The sequence below is a fragment of the Narcine bancroftii genome, chromosome 3 (genome assembly GCF_036971445.1).
Source record: "Narcine bancroftii isolate sNarBan1 chromosome 3, sNarBan1.hap1, whole genome shotgun sequence".
In the NCBI taxonomy this organism is placed as follows: domain Eukaryota; kingdom Metazoa; phylum Chordata; class Chondrichthyes; order Torpediniformes; family Narcinidae; genus Narcine; species Narcine bancroftii.
Genome location: NC_091471.1, coordinates 11,395,055 through 11,420,784, shown reverse-complemented (window position 1 = coordinate 11,420,784; position 25,730 = coordinate 11,395,055). Strand labels below are relative to the sequence as shown.

General features: G+C 43.4%; 1 protein-coding gene across 1 annotated transcript in view; it reads left to right on the top strand.

Annotated features, from left to right (window-relative positions):
• The window catches only part of LOC138756972 (transcription factor COE3-like), a 462,275-nt gene that overhangs the window by 101,261 nt on the left and 335,284 nt on the right, over positions 1-25,730 (top strand). Inside the window, exon 6 of the mRNA XM_069923497.1 lies at positions 1,747-1,815. Within this exon, the coding sequence (XP_069779598.1) occupies positions 1,747-1,815 (69 nt within the window). The remainder of the gene's footprint in view (positions 1-1,746; positions 1,816-25,730) is intronic.

The following is a 25,730-nucleotide window of genomic DNA, read 5'->3' as shown; positions in this document are numbered from 1 at the left end:
TGGGTTTTCAGAGCTGGCTGTCCCTGCCAACGGTTCATCAGTTTGAAGGTTTATTCTGTTATATCAAGGCCAGTTCATTAAATGACTGTGGTCCTGAGCTGAGCCCACCAGCATGCGCCACTGATCACATATCTGCTGTGTTTATCCAGGGCCCTTCTGCATCTCCAATGCACATGTTCAGGTGAAACTCAGCAGGTCATGCACCAGCTTTAGAAAGTGAAGGGCAACCGACGTTTTGGGCCTGGGATCTTTGGACAGGTGTAAACCAAAACCAGGCAGGCGCCTGAACAGAAAAGGTGGGGGTGGGAGGTGATAGGAAGAGAGGAGGGAGGAGGAGCACAGGCCAACAGGTATGATATGTGTGATAGACTCTATCAATAACCACAGAGTCATAGGCTGCAGGAAAAATAGGCTTTAATGCACACAAGACTTTGGCTGGCCAAGGTATAAGACTGCCAGAAAGGGGGAGGTAACGCGACCTTGATAGCCGGGGCAAAAGAGGAGGAGATTTAAGGGATGAGTCATTAGTGGGCAGGTCAGCCTCATATATGGTAAGGGCTATACAATGGAGGAAAACATATCAGTACAAGGTGGGAGGGTAGAAGAGAAAAAAGCTGGGAAGTGATGGAAGAGAGTTGTGGGTAGTTCTATGGTAGGAGAAGGCAGAGAAGCTGGTGGGGATCTTGATGAAAGGAGAAGCGGATAATGAGAGAGAGAGAGAGAGAGAGAGAGAGAGAGAGAGAGAGAGAGAGTCAGGGGAGGGGGCTAATGAGAATTGAAGAAGTCAATGTTAAGGCCATCTGCCCAGACAGAATATTAGGTGTTTTTCCCCCAATTTGCAGTTGACCTCCATTTGGCAATGCGCGAGGCTATGGACAGACATGTCAGTGTGGGAATAGGATGTGGAATAAGATCCGAATTCTGGCAGACATAGATAAGGTAGACGGAGGTGGAGCTGTCAAATACTTGAGGGAATAGGTTGAAGGTGAGAGGGTAAAGTTTAAAGGAGATGTGCAAGGTCATTTTTTTTGACAGATGTCTGGAACAGGCTGCTAGGGGAGGTGTTAGCAGGAGATACAGTACCAATGCTTACAAGGCATTTAGACCAACACATGAACAGGTGGGGAATAAAGGGATATGGACCACGAGTTGGCAGATAGTATTAACGTTCAAAGTTCAGGCTTGTTGTCCGGGTACACACATGACATCTTTATCTTGCGGGCCAAGCTGAATTTCTACTTATCGGAGGTGTAAAAATACTATACTAAAGAAAAGTATACAAAAGAGAGAAATATAAACAAAGAAAGAAATTTGAAGCAACTGTGCAATATTAAAAAAAAATTTAGACATACAGCATGGTAACAGGCCCTTCCGGCCGATGAGCCTGTACTCCCCAAATACCCGAATTAACCTGCAACTCCCATTTTGAACGGTGGGTGGTAACTGAAGCACCCAGAGGAAACACACGCAGATACGGGGAGAACGTACAAACTCCTTACAGACTGCGTTGGATTCAAACTTGACTCATTGGTGCTGTAGCAGGCTTCTCGCTAACTGCTACACACACCCTGCTACTCACATAAATAATGTACAAAGTAAGAGCCCTTAAATGAGTCTCTAATTGAGCCTGTTGTTTCGGAAAGTGATGGTGGAGGGGTAGCAACTGTTCCTGAACCTGATGGTATGAGTCTTCTGATACCTGTACCTCTTTCCTGATATTAACCTCCTGCCATTTTTGCCCTTCAGCCGATGTTGTGACAAGAAAAGTTGTGGGAATCGGAACGAGACACCTTCAGACCCAGTTATCATCGACAGGTATGGAATGTGCTCACTTGTTCCCAGCTCATTTGGTTTTGAAGGGGTTTGCAAAGCCCTGTGGCAGATGCCCAGATTAACTTGGTGTTGATGCTACAGTTTCTGGTGTTGGTGGAGAGCATTTCTTGCTGGAGGTGAACTGCACTGTGTTGGACAACAATGCGTTGAGCAGAGTTTCATCTGCATCATGGAACTCACAATCGAGCGGAGAATAACAGACTTATAATACAATAACCTTCCCCACTACCTGAATCAGACCACTATTTCAAGGGGAAGGAACTGCTGTCTTAGCACATTTTTCGTACAGTTGGCCAACTTTGAATACTTACTATTGAGTTGTTTATTTATTTTTCTGTTCCTTTTATATTTAACATCTTTATTCACTTCTCGTGCTAATCATTCTTAAATTGTTGGAATGTTTTATGTAGTTGGGAAATTGCAGCAAGTTTTTGCTGCAATTAATTTATTGCATTGCATCTGCACAGATACAAGTACAGTGTACAGATGCCCTTCCTTCCTTCCTTCCTTCCTTTCCTTCCTTCCTTCCCTTCCTTCCTTTCCTTCCTTCCTTCCTTCCTTTATTTCTTTCTTTCTTTCTTCCTTCCTTCTGTCTTTCCGTCCTTCCTTCTTTCCTTCCTTCTTTCCTTCCTTCTTTCCTTCCTTCCTTTCTTCCTTCCTTCCTTCCTTCCTTCCTTCCTTCCTTCCTTTCTTCTTTCTTTCCTTCTTTCCTTCCTTCCTTCTTTCTTTCTTTCCTTCTTTCCTTCCTTCCTTCCTTCTTTCCTTCCTCTCTTCCTTCTTTGCTTCTTTCCTTTCTACCTTCATTCCTTCCTTCCTTCCTTCCTTCCTTCCTCCCTTTTTTCCTTCTTTCCTTTCTTCATTCCTTCCTTCTTTCTTTCTTTCCTTATTTCCTTTCTTCCTTCCTTCTTTCCTTTCTTCCTTCCTTCCTTCCTTCCTTCTTTCTTTCTTTCCTTCTTTCCTTTCATCCTTCCTTCCTTCCTTCTTTCCTTCCCTCCTTCCTTCCTTCTTTCCTTCCCTCCTTCCTTCCTTCCTTCCTTTCTTTCCTTTTCCCTTCTTCCTTCTTTCTTTCCTTCTTTCTTCTTTTGTACCTTCCTTCCTTCCGTACTTTCCCCTTCCTTAACCTTATTTACCCTTCCTTCCACCCTCCATTCCTCCCCCTCCTCCTTCCCTTCCTCCCTCCCTCCCTTCCTCACTCCCATCACCCCTTCATTCTCACTTGCGATTGAAGATTGAAATACATGGCTACTCAAATGTATTGTCTGGCGTGGCTTGTTTTACAGGATGCATCCCAGGATTCATCTGAAGTTCTTTGACGCTGACAATCGTGTCTCTGTTGGACAAATTCTATATTGTACGTTTTTCAGTGAGGTTTGCAAAGGGTTGATGTCAGTGGACGAGGTTGTGTGGTTCCAGAGGAGATTCCCCAGGATAACTCCTGGGATGAGAAGGTTGTCCTATCCAGAGAGGGCCAAACTATTGGGCTTGTCTTCTCAACAGTTGAGAAAAACGAGACATGCAAGATCCTGAGGAGGAATGACAGGGTAGATGTTCAGATGTTTTCAACAGTAGAAGAGTCTCAAAGGATGGGAATTAGTTATGGGATAAGGAGCTGGTCATTTCATACTGTTAAGGAAATACTCAAGTTCAAATTAAGGTTCAAATTTGTTATCAGATGAAACTGTTTCTCTGGATCATGATGCAGAAAAATACGCAGCACATAATACTCATTTAAAGATATAATATAAAATAAATAGAAATAAGTATTTTGGAAGAGAGTAAAACCCCTGGTATCCAGCACCTATGTGGATTGGTAGATGGTGGATAAGTGAATTTTCCTGTTGCTTGAGGATTGGCGAACTAATGGCGAGGCACGCCAATTTTATACTTTTGTATCTTTTAACCTATTTATTTTCTGCAATTTGTTTTTTGCCAGTTTTTTGTGGATGCAGGTTGCTTGAATTCCGGATAACAGGGTTTTTTTATTTACTATGCTCATTCCAAAATTACAGGATACCATTAATCAATCTCACATCCTGGGGTAAGAAGTTATTTCCAAGACTGAGAGTCCTGACTTTGATGCTTCTGTATCTCCCTCCTGATGATAGTAGGTCACAGGTAACTGCAATGGATGGTAGGGGTCCTCAGTAATTCTTTGCACCCTCTTTAAGCAACACTCCTGGTAAATGACATCAGTAGAGGAAAGGGAGACCCCAGTGATCTTCTCAGCTGTTTTGATCTTCTCCATTGATCTCTGATGATGCAGCCAGATGAGACATTCTCAATTTTACTCCTGTAAAATGTGGTCATGTGCATTGTAAGGTAAAACATCATGAGATGGGAATGTGTAGGGAGTTACCCTGTACAGGGCAGTAACAAGAAGGGGAGGTGTCCTTGTACTCCTGTTAGGTAAAACATCATGAGATGGGAATGTACAGGGCTGTAACAAGATGTAAATGCATCCTTGTACTTACAAGATAAGAGAGACATTGATGGATTGAGAGGCAGGAAGCTAGCAGGGAAAGGATAGCAACAGTTTTAGTCATTGGACAAATAATGATATGATGATGTTCTAAGCATGTATCCAAGGGTATAAAAAATCACCATTTTGCTGATAACGGCAGAATGCATTCTCCGACTAACTTTGTTAGTCGCAAGTGTTACAATCCGGTAATAAAGAACAAAGAACCCTGATTTCGACTCAGCCTGGTGTTTGTCTCACTCATTCATGAACAAAGCAGACCTAACAGCATTGACAACAAAAGCTATCCAACAATCCAACTCATCGAGCAGAAGGTAGAATAATGAATACTTTGCTTCAGTATTCACAAGAGAAAAGGACCTTAATCAGGGTGAGGTGAGAATAGAACAGGCTTGTGTGGTGGACAATGTGCAGGTTAAGGAAGAGGAAGTGTGGGATCTTCTTAAAAACATCAAGATTGATAAGTCCTTGGGCCAGATGCGATATACCCCAGGCTGCTGTGAGAAGTGTGGGAAGAGTTAGCTGGGGCAGTAGCTATGATCTTTGAGTCTTCTTTGGTCGCAGGAGAAGTTCCAGAGGATTGGAAGATGGCAAATGTAGTCCCCTTGTTTAGAAAAGGTAATAAGGAGAATTCCTTCAATTATAGACCAGTGAGATTTATGTCAGTGGTGTGAAAACTATTGGAGAGAATGCTTAAGGATAGGATCTATGACATGTGGAGAAGTCCAGTCTACTCAAGGATAATCAGCATGGCTTTGTGAAGGGAAGGTTGAGATTTTTGAGGAGGTAACAAAAGAAATTGATGAGGATAGGGAGTAGATGTGGTCTACATGGATTTTAGCAAGATATTTGACAAGGTCCCCCATGAGAGACTCACCCAGAAAGTCATGAGACACAGGATCGGTGGAACCTTAGCCGTGTGGATAAAAAATTGGCTTGCAGGAAGAAAGCAGAGAGTAGTAGTGGAAGGAAAGTATTCTGCCTGGAGGTCGGTGATGAGTGGAGGGGCCACAGGGATCTGTTCTGGGACCCCTGCTCTTTGTGATTTTTATAAAGTTTGTGGATGACACAAAAGTTGAAGAAGTTGTGAATTAAACTGAAGGTTGTTGAAGGTTACAAGAGGATATTGACATGATACAGAGATGGATGGAAAAGTGGCAGTCGGAATTCAATCTGGATAAATATGAGGTGATGCATTTGGGAAGGACAAACCAGAAGGCTGAGAACAGGGTTAATGGTTGGTTACTTAAGAGCGTGGATGAACAGAGGGAACTTGGGGTCCAAAATCATACATCCCTCAAGGTCACTACACAGGTTGATGGGATAGTTAAGAAGGCCTATGGGATGTTGGGCTTCATTAATGGGGGATTGAGTTCAGGAGTAGAGAGGTCATATTTTCAATTTTACAAATTTCTGGTGAGACCACACTTAGAGTATTGCACTCAGTTCTGGTCACCTCATTATAGGAAGGATGTGGAAGCTGAGGAGAGGGTGCAAGGAGGTTTATCAGGATGTTGCCTGGATTGAAAAACAGGTTTTATGAGGCAAGGTTAATACGTTTCTCTTTGGAGCGTAGAAGGATGAGAGGAAACTTAATAACAAGATTATGGGAGGCATAGTGTGGACAACAAGTACCTGTATCCCAGGGCAGGAATAACAAACACTGGAGGACCTATGTACAAGGTGAAGGGAGGAAAGTTTAAGGAAGACATCAGGAGTAAGTATTTTCATGGAGAGTTGTGGGTGTCTGGAATTCATTGCCAGGGGTGGTCATGAAAGCTGAAACATAAGGGGTATTTAAGAGACCCTTAGACAGGCACATGGATGAACGAAAAATAGAGGGTTATGGGGTAGGGAAGGTTTAATACTTTTTTTTAAGGAAGGGATATATACAGTTGTCAAACAGAGCAGGGTATCAAATTAAATACAGTTAGAAAAGTATACAAGGGCATCATCTTTTGGCATTCAAGTGCCTGATAATACTGGATGACTTTTTTTTTTAAAGAGGTTTGCTTCCTGAAATAAAACCAAGGATTATGAAAGATAACTTCAAACTGAACAAAAAGATCATTTTAGATTTGCTGTATCACGTAGAAAGTTAGAGAAACAATAACTTTTATTTAATTTAACATTGCACGATGATTCTGACACATTGAGTGAGTTCAGCTGTCCTAAATAAATGTTTTGCCACAAGATTTTCATTTATACTCAGCATCTGATGCCTCTCCTGTTAGTGTCCAACTATAGTCGGCCAGCATTGATGGATTCCAGTTGCCCTGATACCGCTTTTCCATGGTCGCAATCTCCTGGTAAAACCTTTCACCCTTTTCATCACTGACTGCACCAAGATCAGAAGGGTGGAGGTCCGTGTGAATGTAGAAAATGAATTTACAGTGACATATTGCACTCCATGCTTGAAGTTGACTTCGAATATGACAAGAAATTACAAAAATAGGTTATATCTAAATCAAAAATGATAGGAGAATTTTAAGTTAATGTTCATGATTGGCAGCCCAAAATCCATAAAATACACCCAAAAGTGTTCAGGAAGCAAAATCTTCGATGCCCAACGAGACAGCAGGAACGAAACTGTCCTTGAATCTTTTCAAGCTCATGTCTGCATCTTCTGCCTAATGGAAGGGGGAGAGAATGTGACCAGGGTGGGATAGGTATTTTAGCGGCTCTCCTGAGACAGTGAGAGGTATTGATGGAGGGGCTTCGTGTGATAGCCTGAGCCACATTCAAAGTTTTCAAAGTTCATATCACATACAACCCTAAGGTCCTTTCTCCTTCGGGCCAGGTAGAATTTCTACTTTTGGTAATGTAAACCCTACTCAAAGAAAAGATACGCATACAAAAGAGATAAATGTAAACAAAGAATGAAATATAAACAAACTATGAAAATATAGAAAAAAATAAATATTCAGTCATAATGTGCAGAGATCTTAAATGAGACTCCGATTGATTCTGTTGTTGAGAATTCTGATGGCGGTGAGGTAGGAACTGATCCTGAACTTGGTGGCAGGAGTCTTGTGGCATCTCTACCTCTTTCCTGATGGCAGCAGCGAGAACAGAACACGTCCTGCGCGCTGCTCTCCGACGGCGGGGAGAGATTTGCCTGGGTTGTGAGTGGACCGAGTGAGTTGCTCTCATAGAGAGCTGACGCCAACAAGATGGGCACATTGGCCTCCTGAACTGCAGATGGATCTTCCAAAGCACTAATAGGTGTACAATGGAACAAATGGAACAAAATTCCCTAATTTTCTCACTCCGTGCACATTTTCTCAGTGTGTACCAATTTGTCAGGCACCGTGGTGAATGTAATCACTGTCGAAGATTTTCCATAAATGAGAGATTGATTTTCATACAGTGATCAACTAAGATTCAAGATTCTTTTAATTGTCATGTAGTTATGCAAATAATGTAATATATATGATATACTTAAACCTTGTACTCAGCCTTCAACTAGAAGACTGAATATAGGGCTAATGATCCGCTACTTAAGAGTATGGATGAACAGAGGGTCCTTGGGGTACATATCCATACATCCCTCAATATCGCCACACAGGTTGATAGGATATTTAAGAAGGCCTATGGGATGCTGGGCTTCATTAGTAGGGGGATTGAGTTTATGAGTTGAGGGGTCATGTTGCAACTCTACAAATCTCTGGTGAGACCAAACTTGCGTTCAATTCTGGTCATCTCATTATACGAAGAATGTGGAAGCTCTGGAGAGGGTACAGAGAAGATTTACCAGGATGTTGCCTGGATTGGAAAACAAGTCTTATGAGGCAAGCTTAGCAGAGCTGGGACCTTTCTCTTTGGAGCAAAGAAGTATGAGAGGTCTCCAAGATTAAGAGAGGCACTAGTTTCCCAGGCCAGGAACATCAAACACCAGAGAACATGTGTAAAAAAGTTAAGGGAGGGAAGTTTAGGGGAGACATCAGGGTTAAGTCTTTTTTACACAGAGAGCTGTGAGTGCCTGGAATGCCTTACGGGGATTTGGTAGAAGGTGAAACTTTGGAGGCATTTAAGAGACTCTTAGACAGACACATGGATGAAAGAAAAATAGTGGGCTACAGGATAGGGAGGATTTAGGACAATTTTTTAAAGGAATGGGTCATCACAACAACAATGGCTTGAGGGCCTGAACTGTGCTGCTATAAGGCAAACAAAGTCACCATGAGTAGTGCCCAGTGCCCCTAACAACAGGAGAAAGAGAAGCCAAAGAATCCCATCAGAGATACTGAGTGTCCATGGATTCTCCTCCAGTGCCCCTGCAGCCTCTGGAGCCCCACAGATTCCTGGTCAAACCATCGTCAACCCAGATCCAAACCACCGGTACGATCAGGAAGCCTTTCTGTGCCCGAGGCTCTTTCTTGCCCTCAGTGCCCTCTTCAATCCCAGTCCCGATACCTGGGTCCCATGAGCCAATCTCCAGCAGCCCTCTTTCCACCACAAACCGCCAGCAGACCCGCCAATCTGATGGACTTGCTGAGCCAAATTTACATTGCTTTTTGGAAAGATTTCAGTAAGATTGAAAGAGTGCAGAGAAGATTTACAAGGATGTTTTCGAGACTTGAGGAGCTGAGTTAGAGGGAAAAACATTAACCAGATGAGCACTTTATTCCCATTAAGTATGTGTCTTAGGTCAGGACTAAAATCCCAGCGTCCCTTTGCAAATATTTACCCCGTGCTGAGTATCATCAAATTATGAATTTCAAGGCCATTCTGCCCATCCACTCTGTGATGGCTCTCTTCAGATCTGTCCCATTCCTCTGCATTCCCATATGCTCCTGGAAATGTTTTCCCTTCAAGCTCGTGATCAATTCCCTTGCAAATCTTGATTAACTGCTGTGATTTTGATATCTCTCTCTCTCTCTCTCTCTCTCTCTCTCTCTCTCTCTATCATACTTACCTTGTGCCTCATGCTTTTATCTATTCAGGATCAGATGTTCCTTTTTGTCCTCTCACCTCTCCCTTCCACCTTCCCTCACTCCTCTGGCCCATCTCACCATCCCTCAACCACCGATTTATTTGATGGTCTGTCACTTGTGCTATTGAGTTCCGTCTCCCGCTCTCGGGCTCAGCCTTCCTCTTGTCCTCGCCCCCTCTCACACACTGCGCCGATGTCAGTGGCTCTCTTGAGTTCTCTCTGTAATATTCTTTCTTTCTGCTCCGACTTTCCCTGTTTCTCTTTTATCTTTCTTTGAATTCATTTTTACTGTTTGCGATTTCAGTTCCAATTTGTTTCGGCTCTTTCTCACTCCCATTCACTTTTTTTTCTCTCTTGCCCCTTTTTTGCCTCGTTTTCTTGTTCCCCCCCCCTCTCTTTCCTCTATACTTTCCCCATTTCATCTCCTCTCTCTCACTCTTTTCCTTCTTTCTCTCTGCCCTCTCTTTTTGCTCTCTCCTTTATTTGGGACATCCCATTTCAATAGAAAAGACCTGTCGCCTTCCTAACCTGTACAGATGAGATCAGTATTTGTCTTAAGTGAATACAGCTGTTTGTTCAGCCTAGAATGTATGAAACAAATTAGACAAGAATGTGAGGTATCTGGGTGAGACTGATGAGTGGAATCTGTTTGTAATCAGATATCAGCTTCCAGTTGCTGCTCTCAATCTTAACATAGAAGAACTGTGGGGAACAGACGGCGATTTTTGTGGTTTCAAAGCAGAGGGTGGGTCAGAAACCCAATGTGAAGGAGGTTTATTGGGTCACTTACCACGTTTTGGGATGATTTTGCTCGTTGTTCAGATTTCGGCAATTGCACGTGCTGAGCTAATCCGCAGTGAGGGTGGCATTTGGGGCCTATTGTTGGCTTGGGCAGCCATTTTGAAATGCAAGAGTTGGTCAAGGTTCAGATGTTTCCCAGTCACATCAAGGTTACTGGGCCCAACCTGATATCTCCCACCATGTTGATGTACTGACGTTGGAGGGGGTTCGCAGGAGGTTGACTGGGATGATTCTGGCAATGAAAGGGTTATCATATTAGGAGAATTTTAACAGCTCTTGGTCTGTATTTGTTGGAGAGTGAGGGGGTGTCTCATTGAAACATTTTGAATGTTGAAAGGCATGGACTGAGAAGACGAAAAAAGGTTGATTCGCATGGCGGAAGAGTCAAAGTCAAGAGGGCACAACTTATGATTGAAGGGCATCCGCTGCGAACTGAAATATTTAAGAATTTCTGCAGCCATAAGGTGGTAAATCTGTGGATTTATTGCGACAGGCGGTTGTGGAGGGTGCATAAAATGTTCTCGATTAGCCGGGGCATCAAAGTTTATGGGGAGAAGGGCGGGCAGTGGGGCTGAGTTGGAAAATGGATCGGCTCGTGATTAAATGGCGGGGAAGACTCGATGGGCTGGATAGCCTATTTCTTCTTCTATGTCTTACGGTCTTATGTTAAATTCTTTGGAATCTACCCTCATGGATGGATAACACTCAACGTGCCACGGCGATGGATTTATTGTGACAGGCGGTTGTGGAGGGTGCATAAAATGTTCTCGATTTCAGGAAAGTCTGGGACTTTTCTCCCTGCAGTGTCAGAGACTGAGGTGGGACCTAATAGAGGTCTATGAAATTTAAATTTAGACATACATCATGGTAATGGGTCATTTTGACACATGAGTCCGTGCCGCCTAATTTACACCCAATTAACCTGCATCCCCCAGTATGTTTTGAATGGTGGGAGGAAACCAGAGCTCCCTGGGAAAACCCATGCAGACATGGGGAGAACGTTCAAATTCTTACAGACAGCATGGGATTCGAATCCTGGTCCTGATCACAGGTGCTGTAAGTGGATTGGGTTAACTGTTACGCCAGCCATTCGCCAAAATCGTAAGGAGCATGGAGAACATAGATCAGTGGTTCTCAACCTTTCTCTTTCCACTCACGTACCACTTTAAGTAATCCCTATGCCAAATCCTTATGGAAAGGGGGGAAACCGAGGATAGCGCTAGATAAATTAACAGAATGGTACAAACAAGGGGGCTTACAGCTACCAAACTTTAAGAATTATTATAGAGCAGCACAATTAAGATACCTATCAGATTTTTATCAAACAAGGGAAAAACTAGATTTGACCAGATTAGAGCTAGATAAGATAGGGGAGAAGGTACCAGAACATATACTATATAAGTGGGATGAAAAGCTGGTGCAACATAGAAGTTCACCAGTACTGCACCATCTGCTCAATATTTGGAAGAAGATTCACGTAGAAAGGAATAAAACAAATTACTAACTACCAAAATTAATATTGATGCAAAATCAACTAATCCCTTTCACAATAGATAACCTTTCCTTTAGAGAATGGGAGAGAAAAGGGATCAAAAGAATAGAAAATTGATTTTTGGGAAATACATTATTATCTTTTGAACAAATGAAGTACAAATATGGTATAACTCAATGTTTTCCCCTCAAGTACAATGTTTGCACACCATCAACTGAAAACCTACTTAAAGGACAAATTGGGAAACAGTCTGAGGTTACCAGAACGAAACAGTTTTGAATATGTGATTACAGACACAATGATAATTAAAAGATTTATAACAAACATGTACATCAAACTGCAAGAGGAAGAGAACGAGAAAATAAGTTGTAAACCCAAACAAAAATGGGAACAAGATCTAAACATAAAGATAAAGAGTGAAACATGGGAAATGCTATGCTCCGGAACTATGAGAAATACAATAAACACCAAGGTTACGCATGATACAATATAATTGGTTACACAGGCTCTACACCACGCCCCAAAAGTTAAATCAATGAGACCCAACAGCATCAGACAGATGTTTTCGCTGTAAGAAGGAAACAGGAACAAGAGTACATGCAATTTGGACATGTGAGAAAGTGGAAAAGTTTTGGGAAAATCTAAATCAGGTATTAAATAAAATCACAAAGACAACATCCCAAAAAATCCAGAGATCTTTCTTCTAAGTAATATAAGAAGTAAAGAACTTGGCCTCGATTTGGATGGAGCACAAAAAAGATTGATTATGATAGCCTTAGCTGTAGCAAAAAAATGTATAATGTCAACCTGGAAATTGGAAGAGAGCCTGAGAATACAGCAATGGTACATGGAAGTGAATAAATGTATTCCATTGGAAAAAAATAACATATAATTTAAGAAATAACATCACAGTATTCGAACAAATTTGGGAACCGTACATGGAACAGAGAAGTCCTACCGCGGACCTCCACCACCTAAAATGACAGAAGGAGAAGACGAAATGAACTGACCCAGTGGGTAAAAGTAGATGACACAAATTTCTTGTTTATTTTCATTGTGTGATGACATTGTTTAATGGGTTTAATGTATCATATACGTTGAACGTTTAGTGGGTGGGGAGGGGGGGTTGAAGGAGGGAGGGAAGGGAGGAGGAAAAAGGGGAGAAAATGACACTGTATATTCAAGAGGGAAATGTTTGTGTGTATTTTGGTCAGTATGGTTCATAGTGTGAAAAATAAAATAAAAAATTTAAAAAGTAATTCCTATGTCATAGGTGCTCTGTGATCAGTAAGGGATTATTTGAGGTGGAAAGAAAAAGTTTGAAAACCACTGTTTTAATCGTCCCTCATTGACTTGTTATGTGCATGGTTTCATAACTCCAAAGGAAATGGGCCAATGACAATTTTCTCAAGCAAAATATTTCAGTAACTATTTGATCTAGAGCAGTGATTCTCAACCTTCCCTTCCCACTCACACAACACCTTAAGCAATTCCTTACTAATCACAGAGCACCGATGGCATAGGGAATACTTAAAGTGGTATGTGATTGGAAAGAAAAAGGTTGAGAGCCACTGAGGTTGATAGTCGCCATCCTTTTCTAAGGTTAGGGGAATCTAAAACTAGATTTAAGGTGAGGCGGGGAAGATCTAAGAGAGATCTGAGGGCAACCTTCTTCACAAAGAGAGTGGTGGGTATGTGGAGTAAGCCAGAGGAAGTGGTAGAAGTGAGATAACTGTAATGTTTAAAAGACTTTTAGGCAGGAACATGGATAGCAAAGGTTTTGCGTGATGTTGGCCAAACGTGCGGAGTCAACTTTGTTGGTGTGGACAAATTCTGGAGAAAGACCTGTTTCTGTGCTGTACAACTCCATGATGTGGAGTTGAATTCAGATGGTGTTAACGTTGGCAGCTGGTTGCTGAGTTGAATGTGTTCTGGTCACTTAATGCATTGGTCCTCCAGCAATGTTCACCAGCACAGGACCATGTAGTGGAGCAGAGGTCATGTCCCTGAACACGCTTCTAACCACCTAGGTTCAATTTTGATCTCTTGTGATTGTTTTTTTTGCCTGGAGTTTCTCTCTAACTGTACGTTTCATCCGGGAGCACCAGCTCTCTTCCACTGACACGGAAATTTATCAAGTGTAGACGGGTGGCAGGAGAACTGGGGGACACTGATGAAAATAGGATACTGTGACAGATTATGTTGTGTTTGTATTGTATATGTTTTTGGGAGATAAATTGGGGCAGGTTTATTAGTGTAGGTCACATACAAACACTTTAAAACAGATCTTATTTAAAATACTGGAGCTCTCCTCATGCTTGACAGTCCGGCTCCAAGAACCTTTGCAAAATCTTTGGAGAGTGCCCAAGAGACTTCACTAATGGATTTTTTTAACAAAAAGGCAACAGATGGAAGAACCCGTTAGAGCCGCAGGCTGTCTGGAGGGGAACTTACTGTTCTAAAAGGTCATGTGGTTTTGCAAACAGAGAGAGTCAAACAGGCTTTTTCTCTGAGAGAGAGAGAGAGAGAGAGAGGGAGAGAGAGAGAGAGAGAGAGAGAGAGAGAGCAAGATCAGTTCTGCAGTCTTATAGTCGGCAGCAGCAGCTGGGACTGGAACAGGACAAGCTGGCAAGCTTGTGGAAAACCCCATTTGGAAGACGGGTTGTGAGTTCTTAGTTCAGCCTGGTCAAAGCCCTTGTGGTTCATACAAGAGGAGAGAACTGGTTATCTAATATTTCACTTGAAATAGGGGAAACAAAAAGGAAATCTGTGGTGACCTGAAAGAAAGAGGTTATCATCTGGAAGACCCTGATGGGGCAAGTTTTTTTGACATGACACTGAAGTGGCTGGTTATAAATCTCTCTCTGAAAACTGACAAGAACCTTCCTGAGTGGTAACCATTTACCTTTCAAGCACAAAAGCCTGGTAAACTTCAGAAATGTTAAATTCTGTGCACAGTATAAGAATTGCCTGCAACCAGTAAACCTGGAGGAAATGAGAAGTGAGATTGGACTGTGAATCAAAGAACTTTTCTGAACTTACACACACACACATGTTACATACATGTGTGCTTAGAATTAGAAGGGGGTTAAGTTAATAGTAATAAGTAAAAATTTGATCCTGTTTTCATGTTTAAAGATAATTAAAAGCAACTTTTTTTTAAGTGACCATTTGTCTTGGTGAATATCTATTGCTGCTGGGTTTTGGGGTCCTCTGGGCTCATAACAATACAGGGAAATAAGTGGCTCTGAGTATAGAATGGCTGAATGGCCTCCAATGTCCTCAGAAATGATCCTTAAATAATCAGGGTATAAATCACTGAGGGTTATTTGCAGTAACTTATCAACACGTGTTTGGGATTTAGGAGGAAACTGTAACACCAGAATGAAACTTACGCAGTCCCAAGGAGAACATGAAAACTCCACATAGACAGTGCATGTGGTGAGGATCAAACCTGCGCCTCTGGAGCAGTGAGCTCCAATTTGAATTTTGTGCCTGTGTAAGAGTTGTTTTAATCTCCCTATTGTTCCAGCCTCCAGCACTGCCCTGGCAACACCTTCTAGGAACCCACCACTCTGTGTAAAATGCCCCTGACGTTTCCGCAAAACATCATGGGCCGAAGGGCCTGCTGTAATATTCTACTATGAAGCAGCCTAATTTGAGTTCCCAGGCTGCCATTCCAGTGCATATCACTGAATTAAGCATGTTCTCATAGCCTACAGAAACCAAACAAGTCAATTTGACCAACCACATCCAACCCTTTTTGCCTACCGACTCTAATCCAACTTATTCACACATTCTGTGTCTGTCCTAATTTTCTCTTGCTCTCTTTTATTTCCTCTCAACCCTACCTCATGCTTTCTCCGACGTTTTGAGCCTGAAACCTTCTCAAATGTCCGAAACATCGGTTATATATCTTTACCTCCAATTGGCGCGGCTGACCTTCTGAGTTTCACCAGTTTTTACTACAATCACGATGTCTGCAGACTTTCATGTTTCATTCATATTTTCTTTTTCCAACTATTCCTCCACTTCCCCTCACCTTCTATCCTCCACCTCAGGGGTTCCTAACCTTTATGTTCCTCTGTACCCCTTGGGCATTTTTATAGGTTCCCGTGTACCCCTAAAAATTAAGGATTAAAAAAAACATGTCATTGTGCAATCTGACTGCAGATTGCACCACCATGTATTGTACAGTAGTGGTTATTCTCTCAGACCCAATGTACACCCTCAAAAATGCAAATGTACCCTAGGTTGGGAACCCCTGCTCTATCCAATCACTTCTGAGCCTCTCACCCACCTTCTTTCCCCCTTTATATTTGTAATTTCCACTCTTTTCTCTGAATTGAGAAAGAGCCCTGACTCGAAATGTGGACTCGCCATTTTTGCCCCTTGTCTGCCGAGTTCCCCCATTAATTCTTTGTCTCCTCATATCTCCCCCTGCCTTGCCTATTTCCGTATCAGTCCAAATGCCCCTTCAGTGTGATGACCGTATATGATTTGAGCACCACTTCTGGCAATGAGGTTCCAGCTGTCAATTCCTCTCTGTGTGTAAAAACAAACTTAACCCCACCCCCCAGATTTCCTTGAAAAATAAAGGTAACTACGGAGGTACGAGAGAGGAGTTGGCCAGAGTTGATTCGAAAGAGACCCTGGCAGGCAAGATAGAAGAACAGCAAAGGCAGGAGTTTAGAAATGTAGAACATCAAAAACTTACAGCACAATACAGGCCCTTCGGCCCATGAAGTTGTTATGAACCTCTCCCTACCTTAGAAATGACTAGGCTTTCCCATAGCCCACTATTTTTCTATGCTCCATTACCTATCCAAAAGTCTCTTAAAAGGCTCTGTCGTCTCAGCCTCCACGAGCGTTTCCAGCTGCCCATTCCCATGCACCCACCACTCTCTGTGTAAAACAACATATCCCTGACATCTCCTCTGTACCTATTCCCCAGCACATTAAACTTGTGTCATCTTGAGGCAATCATTTCAGCCCTGGGGAAAAGCCTCTGACTATCCACATGATCAATGCCTCTCATCATCTTGTCCACCTCTATCTGGTCACCTCTCATCCTCCTTTGCTCCAAGGAGAAAAGGCCGAGTTCACTCAACCTGTTTTCATAAGGTATTCTCCCTAAACCAGGCAATATCCTTATTAAACTTCCATGCACTCTTTCTAAGGATTCCACATCCTTCTGGTAATTAGGTTACCAGAACTGAGGACTGTACCCCAAGAGGGGTCTTGCCAGGGTCCTATATAGTTGCAACATCTTCTACCTTCTCTTCTTAGATAGTGAGGTGCTAAAGCAGTGGCTTTCAACCTTTTTCTTTCTACTCACGTCCCACTTTATGTAATCCCTATGCCGTCAGTGCTCTGTGATTAGGAAGGGGTTGCTTAAGATGGGATGTGAGTGGGAAGGGAAGGTTGAATATCACCTGATTGTTTCGGAAATATTTTGCTTGAGAAAAAATGATCTTTGGCCCATTTCCATTGGAGTTATGAAACCGTGCACATGAGTCAATTAGGTGGTTTTCAAACATTTATTCCACTCACATCCCACCTTAAGCAATCCCTTACTAATCACAGAACACCGATGCCATAGGGAATACTTCAAGTGATATGTGAGTGGAAAGAAAGAGGTTGAGAACCACTGTGTTAATGCATAACCCATTTTATGTGACTAGGGGGAAAGGTTGGACAAATTTGGGTTGCTTCACCTGAAACACCTCTATTAGGCCACCTCTCATCCTCTGTCGCTCCAAGGAGAAAAGGCCCAGTTTCTGAGAATAATTGTAAGAACAGTTTTATCCCAAAGATGAAGAAACAGTCTAAAGAGGAGGGTGAGATGCCCCTGGGTGACAAGGGAAGTCAAAGAGAGCAGAAAAGAGTGGTCTTACAGTATTGAAAAAATGAGCAGGAAACCAGAGGATTGGGTAGCTTTTAAAACCTAATAGAAGACCATGAAAAAAGGAATGAGCAGAAATTTGATGGTACAAGAAAGAGGGCATAAAAAGTTGTTTTTTGCAGATGTGTAAAGAGTAAAAGAGAGGCAAGAATGGTTATCAAACAATCAGGTAAATGATGCTGGAGAAGTGGAAATGGGGAACAAAGAAATGACAGATGAACTGAAGAGGTATTTTGCATAAGTCTTCAGTGTGGAAGCCACTAGGAACGTGACAGAAACTTGAAAGAGTCAGGGGGCAGAAGTGCCATCACCAAGGAGAAGGTGTTTGGGAAACTGTTGGCGGATAAGTCGCCTGGACTGGATGGGAGACTCCACCCCCCTTTCCCTCTCTATTCAGCCAACCATCCACCTTCCCCTTGATCACTGCTGTCCCCTCCTTCCCTTCTCCACCCAGCACCTCCAGCCTTTGCAAAACTACTGTTTTGTTTAGATGCCTGCCAACATTTTCCCACACCTTGATGAAGGGCTCAAGCCTGAAACTGCGGTTATGTATTTTTTATCTTTTCTATGTAGAGGACACTCTTGACCTGCTGAGTTTCTCCAGCTTTGTGTTTTTACTTTTACTGCACCTCAGGGTTCTGAAAGAAGGAACTGAAGAGGTTGTGGAGGCAACCCTAGTGATCTTTCAGGAATCACTGGAGTCAGGAATGGTTCCAGAGGACTGGAAAGTTGCAAATATTACTCCACTCTTTTAAGAAGGGAGAGAAGTAAAAGACAGGAAATTATAGGCCAGTTCGCCTGACTTCAGAGGTTGGTCAGATTCCAGGGTTCCAGGATGTTTGAAAGCACGAGATATAATTAGCTGAAGTCAGCATATTTTCATGGGAGATCTTCCCTGACAAATCATTTGGAAGTCTTGAGGAACAGGATGTTGTGAATGTTATTTTGGGTACCTCGATGAGGTCTCAAGCTCAAAATGTTGGTGATGTATCTATAGAAAGTACATTAAGCTGATTGACCTGCTGAGTTTCTCCAGAATTGTGTTTTTTCTTCAATCACTGAGTCTCCAGTCTATTATGCTTTACTCCAAATTATCTAACCTCTCTCCAAAAGATCTTGGTGAATCTCCTATGTACTCTCTCCAGTGCTTCCATATCCTTCTTCTACCTCGGTGACCAGAACAGCATGCAATACTTCAAGCGCAACTGGAAAAGTTTTCTTTGTAAAGTTGCCACATCTGTTCTATGACCCAACCTATGAAACCAGGCAGAGGCACAAGATGCTGCAGATAATGGAAGATGTTATGAGCCCAGAGGACCCCAAAACCCAGCAGAAATAGAAATGCACAAAGCAAATGGTTACTTAAACAAAAGTTGCTATTAATTATCTTTAAACTTGAAAACAGGATCAAACTTTAACTTATTACTATTAACTTAACCTAACTTAACCCCCTCCTAATTCTAAGCTCACGTGTATGTAATGTGTGTGTAAGTTCAGAAAAGTTCTTTGGTTCACAGTCCAATCTCACTTCTCATTCCTCCAAGTTCACTGGTTGCAGGCACAGAATTTAACATTTATAAAGTTCAGCAGGCTTTGGTGCTTGAAAGGACATTGCTTACCGCTCAGGAAGTTTCTTGTCAATTTTCAGAGAGAGAGGTTTGTTGCTCGTTGGACAAAAACTAATTCTTTCTGATCAGCCACTTCAGTGTCTTGCAGAAGAAACTTGCCCCTTCAGAGTTTTCCAGATGATAACCTCTTTCTTTCAGGTCACCACAGACTTCCTCTATGTTTCCCCTATTAGACAGACAGCCATCTCCTCTTGTATGGACCACAAGGGCGTTGACTAGGCTGAACTAAGGAGTCACAACCCGTCTTCAAAATGGAGTTTTTCCACAAGCTTGCCAGCTTCTCCTGTTTCAGTCCCAGCTGCTGCTGCTCTACTGTAGAACTGAATTCTCTCTCTCTCTCTCTCTCTCTCTCTCTCCTCTCTCTCTCTCTCTCTCTCTCTCTGAGAAAATCACATGACCCTCTTGGAACAGCAAACTGCACTCAGACTGCGACACCGGAACCAATCTTCCGAGTGTTGCTTTCCAAAACAATAATCCCTTACTCCACAGCATGTCCAATTAACACCTACTTGTGAAGTCCTTATAGACATCCTTCAAAGGCACCTGGAGCCTGGACTGTCTGGCTTGAGCAGAGCTCTGGCATTTTAAATGAGATCTGTACGGAAGTGTTTGTATCTGTGTGTGACTTAATGAAAAAACCCACAATTTTTCTTCCAAAAACATACCTATATACAATAAAAAATATAATCCGTCACACACCATAAGACAGAGGAGCAGAAATTCCACCCTTCGAGTCTTAATTATGAGCTGATCCATTTCCCACAGCCGCACCACCCGACCTTCACCCCATAACCTTTGATGCCCTGGCTGATCAAGAACTTATCAATCTCTGCCTTAAATACACCCAATGACCTGGCCTCCACAACTGCCTGTGGGAACAAATTCTACAGATTTACCATAGTCTGGCTGAAGATATTCCTGCATGAATATTCTAAACGGATGGCTTCAATCCTGAAGTGATGCCCTCTTGTCCTAGACCAGGGGTGGCAAACCTTTTAATTTTTGATTTAGATATACAGCACGTAACAGGCCATTTTGGTCCACCAGCACGTAACGGGGTGTAGATTAATCGGGCGGCACGGACACGTGGGCCGAAATGGCCTGTTATCATTGCTGTATGTCTAAATGAAAAGTTAAAATGTTCGCCACCCCTGTTAGACTTTCCTTCTCCATGGGAAACAACCATTCTCCATCTACTTTATCCAGGAACATTCAAAATGTTCAATGAAATCCTTCTCTCCCCCCCACCCCATTCTCCCAAATTCCAATAAATACAGTCCAAGAACTGTCAAACGCTCCTCATTATGATAACCTTATCATTCCTGGAATCATCCTAGTGAACCTCTTTGCACCCCTCTCCAATGTCAGCACACCATTTTAAATGAGGTGCCCAAAACTGCTCACGTGAGGTCTCACCACTTGGTTGAGCGAAATGTAGAATGTCGAGCAAAACTAATTTGAGCTACTGTGGCAAATCAGCGGGTCAGGCAGTAACTGTGCAGGTAACGGGGCGATTCGTGCATCAGGACTTCGTGAAGATAGCAGTGGAGCTGCCAGAATCGCTGTAATGCGCAAAACTGCTGGAAGAACTCAGCCAAGTCTCTCAGCGTCCACAGGAGACCGAGATCCATAGCCAATATTTTGGGCCTGAATAGACTTGCTAATTTCAGGTCAAGACCCTCTTTTCATAGCTCGAGTCGGTTTGGTGATAAACAGAGTTAAAATTCCAGAGGTCAGGTCATTGGTGCAATCCCTGCTAATCACATCATCAGTCTTCGCTGCAGTAGGATTCCAATTACAGGCTCATTACACTTGCGACTTGGAGGAAGTGGTGGGATTGGGTCTGGTTTAATTGTTCGCGTCAGCTTGATTTATTACATGTTAGGATGGGTATCTAATCCTCTCCCTATTAATGTTCCCTGGGGAGACATGATTGATTGATACTTGCAGAGTTAAAGTATTTGTAGGATCAGATTCCTACGGGAGACCATTTGGCCCATCATCCATGATCTACTTCTTGAGCGGCCAAGGTACAGACAGTTCTGACATTGGCAGATCTCAGCAGGTCACGCAGCATCCGAGGGAGGGAAAGAGTAGCCAGCATTCGAACAGTTGCTCAGCGCACTGAATTACTACTGCCCTTGAATCTGGTGGTGTGCGATCTCATGCTCGTGAACCTCCTTGCTAACGGGATTAGGGTGATGACAGGGTAGGGTGGGTCTTTCAACGTGTGACTGCATTTCAAAGGTTACAGAGTTATCGATGGAGTCAGTGATGGGCGGGGTGGGGGGGGGTTGGTGTTGGATTGAGCCACATTCACATTCCTCTAGAATTTCTTGCTGTCTTGGGTGGATCAGTTCCGGTACCACACAGTGATGCACTCTGGCAGGATACTTTCAAAGATTTTAGATTTAGACCCAGGTTTTTAGCCTTACTGGAAGACCAAGAGATTGCAGAGCCTTGGAATAAATATACAGCAGAATTCCCATTATCCCGCACCTATTTATTTATTTCCTCGATTGTTATTTTTTTCCAGTTCATTGGGTTTCCTGTTGATTCAGTCTGGATAATGGGGATTCTATGGTACTGTGGTTGGAGGGGAAGAGGGGCAGTGAACCGAGGTCACATTGGAGGCTGTTTGAAGGGAAGAGGGAGGTTGACAGAGTGGAAGGAGATTAGAGACTGAGAGAAGGAGGTTGCAAGAAATTTAAGGCTGGATCCAGAGATGGTCATCTTGAGGTTAGAAGAGAAGGACTTGGATGTTTGGAGACCGAGGCCAATTTCCCAACTTGAGTGGAACTCAGAATGGCAGGGTGACTGGCAACTTCCTCTGCAGGTCAATGATACAGAGCTCTCGTCCTATTTCTGACATCCATGGTCAATGGGGCATCAGACAGAATTGAGGAAGATTCAAGGCCTCGTGTTGTACTGCGCAGATGCACGACCTTTTGTCCACTTGGACCATCCTGAGGATCCTGTATTTACATTAATCCTAGAATGTAATAGATTTCTGATTTATTATACATACGTGACATTACATACAACCTTGATATTCTTTTTCCTGTGAGCGAGGCAAAATTACTACTTACCGTTAGTGCAAAACACTGTACTCAATGTATACATGTAAACAAATAAAGAAATGTGAACAAACTGACTGTGCAATACAGAGAGAAAAAAATCAGTAAAGTGCAAAAGTGAGAGCCTTTAAATGAGTCCCTGATTGAGTCTGATGGCGGAGGGGGAGCAGCTATTCCTGAACCTGATGGGGCGAGTCTTCTGGCACCGACACCTCTTTCCTGATGGCAGTGGCGAGAACAGGGCGTGTGCTGGGTGCTGTGGATCCTTGACGATTGCTTCTGCTCTCCGACGGCAGTGTTCCCTGTAGATGTTCTCGATAGTGGAGAGGGTTTTGCCTGCGATGTCCTGGGTTGTGTCCACTACCTTTTGCAGGGCTTTACGCTCAGGGGTATTGGTGTCCCCATAGCAAGGGCTGGAATCTAAACTACTGTCCCATGCAGTGTCAGTGTTGTTAACCCTATAGTCATTGAGTACTGATCCTGCGCGAGAAAGATTTCTACAGCCACTTAAAGCAAATCATAATGCACAGTTCACAGAGGAGTCCTACAGCACAGGAACAGGTCCTCTGGGCAACTTGTCCATGCCAACCACTGAAATCCCATTTGGCTGTCCCTCTGAACATTTCCCATCCACGTACCTGTCTCAATGTCCTTTCAATATCACCATTCGACTTCCTCATTCCACGCACCCTCCCACCCACTATGTGAACAAGGTGCCCCTGGAACCTTTCCCCTCTCACCTTAAATCAATGCCATAAGACCATAAGAGCAGAAACAGGCTATTCAGCCCATCAAGTCTGCCCCGCCATTCAATCATGAGCTGATCCATTTTCCCACTCAGCCCCACTCTCTGGCCTTCTCCCCATAACCATTGATGACCTGGGTAATCAAGAACCTATCAATCTCTCCCTTAAACACACCCAATGATTTGGCCTCCACAAGTGCCTGTGGCAACAATTTGCATGGATTTACCACCCTCTCAGGATGAAGAAATTCCTCTATGTTGAGATTCCCCCCCCTAACGCTGGGAAATAGCCTATGACCATTTTCTGTTCCTTATCTGTGAATTTATAAACTGTTGCCTCATATTGCAGGCGGGGAGTTCTCTTTGGTTGGCAGTAGGTAGATGGATGACTCTGTTTCATTTGGCCTGCCAGTACATCATGAAGACTGACACATTGGTTAGCCAATTAGCGGGAGTGAGGTGGGCCTGTTGGTCACGTGATGAAATGTCCGGGAGCATTCCAGCAAGAGCTGGTGGCCCCGCTCTCTCTGATAGCCCAGCTCGAAAAACACTGAGTGGCGTTACCATTGGAGTGGATCAGCCCTCCGCACAGTTCATGTTTCTTGGAGGGAGGTATTGGGCGGGGCTTTACAACCATGCTTCTTCTCAGCCCTCAGCCAGAGTATAAATCTTCCAAACGAGCGGATCCGCTCAGCTTCCCCCAAGCATCACCAATCTTTGAGCAGCAACTAATGACTGGAATCTATTCCCCCTTGCTTCAAGTTTGTTTCAAATTAGTCAAGGGTTTGTAAATCAACTGGTTGGCGTTTCATGGTTCTCTGGCGTCTCTCCCCTGTCACGTCGTATATTTTTTCCTCTCTCTGTTCTGCTCCTTTCTCTTTGTGAATTCTCTGCCTCTTGTGTGTACTAGCCTGTTATTGAGCTTCTCTGCAAGTGCGTGTTCATTAAGTACAATATATCAAATTGAGAACAACAGCAAACCGTTTATATGGTCCTTATCTCTAATGAGGCTGCGCACACTGACCAGGTACCAGATGAGACAAGCTGCAGTTTAATGAGTGTTCTTTGGGTGTGAGCAAGGCGCCTCCCAGAACTTTATTGTTAATTGTTCCCGTTATATCCCATGTTCCTAACAAATTTTTCAGCCCTTCAGCCCATTTTATCCATGCCAGCCGTTAAGCACTCATTACACTGATCCCACACATTCTACCTGCATCCTGATGTCCTGATCCCAGAGCCACATCTGTCTCCATTATTTCCACATTTCCCTGTGAGATATTATGACATTTGGCCCATTGTGTCCAGGCTGGCAATCCTTCCACTCCATGTCCCAGGTTTTATATTCTCGGCTCACCCAACCTGGCCCTTTTCATCAACTTCATCCTGCCTACGTACGCACATGGACTCACATGCACGCACATGTGCTCTCTCTCTCACACACACGCACGCGCGCAAGCATACACACACACACACACACACACACACACACACACACACACACACACACACACACACACACACACACACACACACACACACACACACACACACACACACAGATTCTTCTACTCACTTGCACACAAATTGCAATTTACAGCAGCCAATCTCTGTGCCAGCTCACACACATTTGGGACGTGGAAGGAAACTTAAGCTTTAATGATACAAACAGAGAGATTGTGCATACTCCACATAGCCAGCACCCAAGGTCAGGATTGAACCTGGGACACCGGAGCTGTGAGGCAAGAGCTATTCAATAAGAGCATGGCTTTTCTGACACGCCTGTTACACATGACCCTTACACTGTCCCTGTATTCTGCAAAATTCTATCTGTCTCTTAAATACATTCAATAAAGCAGCCTCTACTGCTTCCTTGGGCAGAGAATTCCGCAGATTCACTCGTTTCTAGGAGAAGGTGGTCTTTTGCATCTCTGTATTAAATCTGAATCTTCAGTAAAAACATAGAAATGCTGGGAGAACTCAGCAGGTCTTGCAGCGTACTTTGGAGGTAAAGATATAGTGTATAGCTAACATTTCATGCCTGAGCCTTTTTTCAAGGTATGAGCAAAAGGCAGGCAGGTATCTGAATAAAAAAGGTAGGGGAGAAAGAAGGGAGGAAAGGGTTTTGTGGGGGGGGGGAGCAGCACAGGGCAGATTTCCTCCACCTGCCCTTCTTCTCTTTCCCTCAGGAAGGCACAGCCAGTGTAACGATTAGTGCAATCCTGTTAGTGCAGCGCCGATAACCTGGCTGCTGTCTGTGAGGAGTTTGTACATTCTCCCTGTGTCTGCGTGTGTTTCCCCCTGGTGCTCTGGTTTCCTCCCACCCTCCTAGATGCACTGGGTTACAGGCTAATTGGGGTATTTGTGGAGCACGGGTTTGTGGGCCGGAAGAGCTTGTTACCGTGCTGTCCCTCACCTTTTTAGTCAGGAACCTGCCTACTTTTTGCACAGGGTTCACGTCCGTAACATTTGCTGACTATCTCCTTACTTCTGAACAGTCAAAGATCTCAGCAGGACACCAAGTATCTGAAGAAAGCCATCAACCAATATAATGCTAGAGGAACTCAGCTGGACTTGGTCCGTCCTCTGGACGGACCAAGTCCAGCATTTTTGTGGTTTGACGACAATCACAGTGTCTGCACACCTTTGTGTTTCACCTCAAACCTCCAGGTTAGGTCTCCCAGTTGTGGTCCTACCTGCCAGTGGAACCAGCCTTGCTTCTTTTCATCTGTTTCTATCCTGTTTCTATATAACTTCATAAAATCACCTCTAATCTTTCCAAATTCCAAGGGGTATCGTCCCAGGCTACTCAACCTGATTCAGATTTACTGTCAGAA